Here is a 4,674-nt window from a genome sequence, read left to right as displayed (position 1 = left end):
GAAAGAGAGAGAAAAAATACACCTGTGACGAGTGTGGGAAGGATTTTACTTTGAAGTCTGAACTAAAACAACATCAGCTCATCCACACTGGAGAGAGACCGTTCAGCTGTGACTTGTGTGGAAAGTCGTTTTCCTGGAAGAATGTCCTAAAAACACATCAAGTCGTCCACAGTGGAGTTAAAGCTTACAGCTGTGATCAGTGTGGCAGAGCTTTTACTCGAAGTAGCCACTTACAGAGACATCTAGTTACCCACTCTGGAAATAAGGCATACAGCTGTGACATCTGTGGAAAAACTTTCAGCCGGCTATGGAGCCGAATACACACCTACGCATTCACTCCGGAGAAAATGTGTACTGGTGTGATCAGTGTGGCAAATACTTTACAACAGACGCACAGTTACAAAGCCACATGTTTACCCACACTGAGGAGAGACCTTATCAATGCGACCTGTGTGAGAAGACTTTTAAAGCTCCGCGTCACCTGAGACGACACCAACAGATCCACACCAGAAAGAGACTCTACAAGTGCAGTTACTGTGAGGTATGTATTTATATTTTTATCTTGTAAGTTCAGTCTGACTGTTTGGAACAAGTCTGCTCATTAAATTGTGTTAGCATGTTAGCACTTCTACTGCACCGAAGAGTAGCTCTGAGCCATTATTCAGATTTTCATTTCAGTTATGATTTTTGTTTACATAATCATGAAAAACTAAAAATGCTGATATGATGCTGTTATTTAATCTTCAGGCAGCTTCGTGTTATATCATGGTGTTGTTATTTCTGCATAAATGGCCTTTGTTTTACAGCGGCTCATTCCTCTGTCAGGTGTACATGGAATAATATAAAACTTAAGTTAAGTACAAAACCAAACCATTCAGTAATCTTCTCTTATGGTTAACAAAGTTGTATCGTTATGTAATGATATTGTAGTATTGTAGCTGTAGTATCATTGCTTCCTTATAGTTTTAGTACTTTTAAACATTATTGTTAAAATATCCATTTAATGTTATAATTGCAGTGTCATTGGGGGTAATAGTGTTTTTCTTGTATCCCGGTCAGCTGAGTGTTATAATTGCACAATTACAGTGTTATTAATGCAGTGTTAAATTAGTATTATTGCAGTGTTACAGTAGTTTAGCATGGGTACCCTAAAAACAGTAGCGTGGTAGTACTTGAGTGTAAGTGAGATGTTACTGTAATATTAAATAAGTATTACTGTAGTATTATGGTGATAGTATTGTACTTATTGTAGCCCAGTAAACTGAGTGTGTTAATTGAAACAGTAAAATGTAATTGGACGTCTGCAGAGATGCTCTTCATTTCAGGCGATGTTCAGGATAAAAGTGTTGAAGGACTGACTTACACTGTCTTTGTGTCTTTGTTTAGAAGCAGAGCGACACAGATGGATCCACTTCTCAACCCTGTCATCGCTGTGGCGGTGGGAAAGACTTCCGTTGTGACATCTGTGGAAAAACTTTCAGTCGGCAAGCCGGCCTAAAAATACATCAACGTAAACACACTGGAGACAAACTGAAATACTGCAAAGAATGTGGGAGAAGCTTCCCCACATCACGTGAGTTAAAACAACATGAACTCTTTCACAGTGGGGTTAAAAAGCACCTCTGTGATCAGTGTGGGTCATCCTTCACCACTGCAAGTGACCTTAAAACACACAAACGAGTCCACACAGGAGAGAAACCATACAAGTGCAGACACTGTGACAAAAGCTTCTCACAGTCAGGTAATCGTAACCAGCATGAACGTACACACATGGAAGGAAACTACAGCTGTGAGCAGTGTGACAAGAGCTTCAGTAATCTCAGTTCATACTCCGCACACAAACGATCCCACGTTACTAATAAACTGTTTCACTGTTACCAATGTGCCAAAACATTCACTTCATTATCTGCTCTGTGCAAACATCAGCGTGATCACGCAGGGCTGAAATCGTTCCCATCACAGGACGACAGCGAATCTGAAGAGAGAGAAACATCCTCTTCTGGTTTCAGAGTCCAACTTAAAACCCTGGAGATCAGGCTCCACAGAGTTCAGATCGGCTCTCCTTAAAGATCTAATGAGGCTATGAATCAAAATGTTCCTGTAGTTCCATTTTAATCTTTATAAACTGTTCTTCTGTAGTGTTTGTGTTCAGTGGTTACCTTTTTTTTTTTTTTTTTTTTTTTTCAGTGGTTGGATGAAAAATCAGTTTCCTGTCGTTCAAGTTTTTATTGAATGTATTTTATTAAAGTTCTTAAAGTTCTTTTTGAGTTTTTTTTTGTTTAAGTTCTTAAATAAAGTTAAAAAAATGTTAAATAAAGAATTGGTTTAATGACAAAGATTTTGAGCCATGATGTCATTTCCTGTATTTCAGAGTAAAGACTGAAGTGACAAATGGAAACACGTTTACAGTCATGGAATAAACACCGATGGGTCACATGTAGGAAGTACTATTGCTGACCTGATAGACTCGACCTTGTTTACAAAGAAAGAAAGGAACTGATTACATGTGTCAGCAGAGGCTTTCAGGGTTGTTTAGAGTAGAGCTGATAGTCTTAAAGAGAACACGGGGATTATGACAATTTAACACAATGATCGGAGAAAAATCTGTTTCTTTCATTTTCACTGTATTCTGATCAAATTTCCAACATTCTTTTAACATTTCAAAAGAAACCTGCAAACCTTTGTTAAGGTTCAATGTCGAGAGAGGAATCCATAAATAACCACAGATCCGGTCCGGTGTGCAATTAGACAGCATTTTAATGAACACATGTGTGAGTTCAACAACCCAATCAGTATTGAACTGTCTTTACCATATTCAGACAACAGTTTTATAGGGTTAAGATAGTACAGCCCCCTTTTCTGTTGCTAGGCAGATTTAAACAAAGCATACGTCAACTCAAAACCACAAATGTTCTGTCAACAACCTTTAACATAGTTTTAAAGAACATTGTCTTCGGGTCGGTGCTTCCCCTCAGCTCGTCTTCGCTGTCGCTTATCTCCTAGGACATCTGTTGCACTTCCTCTAAGTACGTCGGCACAATTCTGCATTTGCAGCAAAAATACATCTTCACTTCTGCCCTACCAAAATAGATCTACTATGGTGTGTATGTGTGTGTGTGAGGGTGTGTGTATGTGGGTGCCTGCTGTGTAGGCTATGTATGTGTCATGACCTCGTCTGCACCCCAGCTCACCTCACACCTCTCGTCTTAGCCAGACATAAGGCCTGTGCACATACACAGCTGAACTCTGTGTGATTTCTAGGCTAAATGTCACACTCAAACCATGAAGGAAACTTACTCAAACTGAACATAACTGAAACTTAAAACTTACTCAAAAGGATATAAGGTGTAAATGATAAAAACTTAAATCTTAACTCTAAAGGATATAAGTAATAAAAGATAAAAAATCACTCCAGGCGTATGGCATGTAAGCAGGTGTGTTGCAATTCCTTTCAGAGCTCCTGTTCCCCCTCAGCTTGTATTGGCTGATCATTAACGCCCGCCAAGAGTTTCTGACCTTCACTTGACCAGGAGCCACAGCTCTTCAATAAGCTCAAATGCAATCATGTATAAAAGATTAAAATCATTTTCATAACACAGGTTTTTCCTTTTCAGATCTGCTAATATGTTTGCTCCTCCTAATATAGTCTAAAAGCCACCCCAAGCAAAACAATTTGAACTTTCCCCTATCAGTGATCCCTCTAACTAAGTGTGTGTGTTAATCAACGATACATGCATAATAACACCCTGCTCTTAACTTGCAGTTAAACTCTGGTTTCAGTTTCACTTCTGCAGAAGCCTGCAACTTCAAACACATGTAACTTCCTGTCCCTGCAGTCTACACAGAAACCTTTAAGATTATCGAAGCGTTAGAAAAGCATTTAAAATTATAGATTCAACTCAACAGTTCGAAGTGGTTATAACTGGACTTGTAATAAAGACTGATATAATACCAATATATTTGAACATCTGAATGCATCTGCGAAAGCAACATCACCCTCAATCATGAAATGGTAATGATGATTATAAAAGTAGCAGCAAATAATAGCAGCAAAATATTTCTCCTCTCGATACCTTCCACTTTCACTCTGCTCTCCTACACTGACGCCTGACTGCTCGGGTGGATTCATTTAACCAGGGCTGTGGAATACGTTTTGGGCGCCTGGTTTTTAATGTGTTCACAGTGTTTAGGGTCTGAGTACAGGTTTCCTGGAACTGCAAAAGCAGCTCATCTGGGGTGGGCCCAATAAGTAATCTCAGGGTCAGTAAAGATTTTCTTTGTAAAAGTGGAGGAGAAGAGAGCAGCGGCGGGGTGGAGCGCGAGCTTTAAACTCATGCACAAGAGAAACAGGTTTGTGATGAGAGAACACTGAATCCCCAATTTCCAAATTAAAAACAGATAAACCATATGATAACACCAGGTCAAGAGTGTGCTCCTGCTGGTGTGTAGGGCCTTCTACAGACTGTACAAGGTCAAAACACTGAATAAGATTTAAAAACTCCTGAGCAAGCAGTCCATCAGGGCAACAGACATGAATATTAAAATCACCAACTATTATAATCCGATCCTGTTTAGGCACAATTTCAGCCAAAAAACATGAAAAGTCATTTAAAAAATCTTTGTTAAACTTAGGCGCCGATAGATTACTGCACACACAACCGGTTGAGACCGTCC

The 4,674-nt window shown here is 39.3% G+C and overlaps 1 protein-coding gene across 2 annotated transcripts; it reads left to right on the top strand.

The window, feature by feature from the left end:
- Nucleotides 1-310: 310 nt before the first annotated feature.
- On the top strand, nt 311-2,323 carry LOC112847840 (zinc finger protein 782-like). Of its 2 annotated transcripts, none has more exons than XR_003221641.1 (2): nt 311-541; nt 807-2,323. XR_003221641.1 is itself a non-coding variant. In XM_025910329.1 (2 exons), exons 1-2 carry the CDS (start codon nt 410-412, stop codon nt 2,065-2,067), a joined length of 813 nt encoding a protein of 270 aa, XP_025766114.1. In that variant the 5' UTR covers nt 311-409; the 3' UTR covers nt 2,068-2,323. The 2 variants fall into 2 exon arrangements, 1 of the variants encoding a protein (XP_025766114.1); XM_025910329.1 differs by having other exon boundaries at nt 1,387-2,323.
- Nucleotides 2,324-4,674: the final 2,351 nt, after the last annotated feature.

The sequence above is a fragment of the Oreochromis niloticus genome, linkage group LG9 (assembly GCF_001858045.2).
Source record: "Oreochromis niloticus isolate F11D_XX linkage group LG9, O_niloticus_UMD_NMBU, whole genome shotgun sequence".
Lineage (NCBI taxonomy): Eukaryota > Metazoa > Chordata > Actinopteri > Cichliformes > Cichlidae > Oreochromis > Oreochromis niloticus.
Note: the sequence above shows the minus strand (reverse complement) of the source record. Positions and strands in the feature narration are given on the sequence as shown.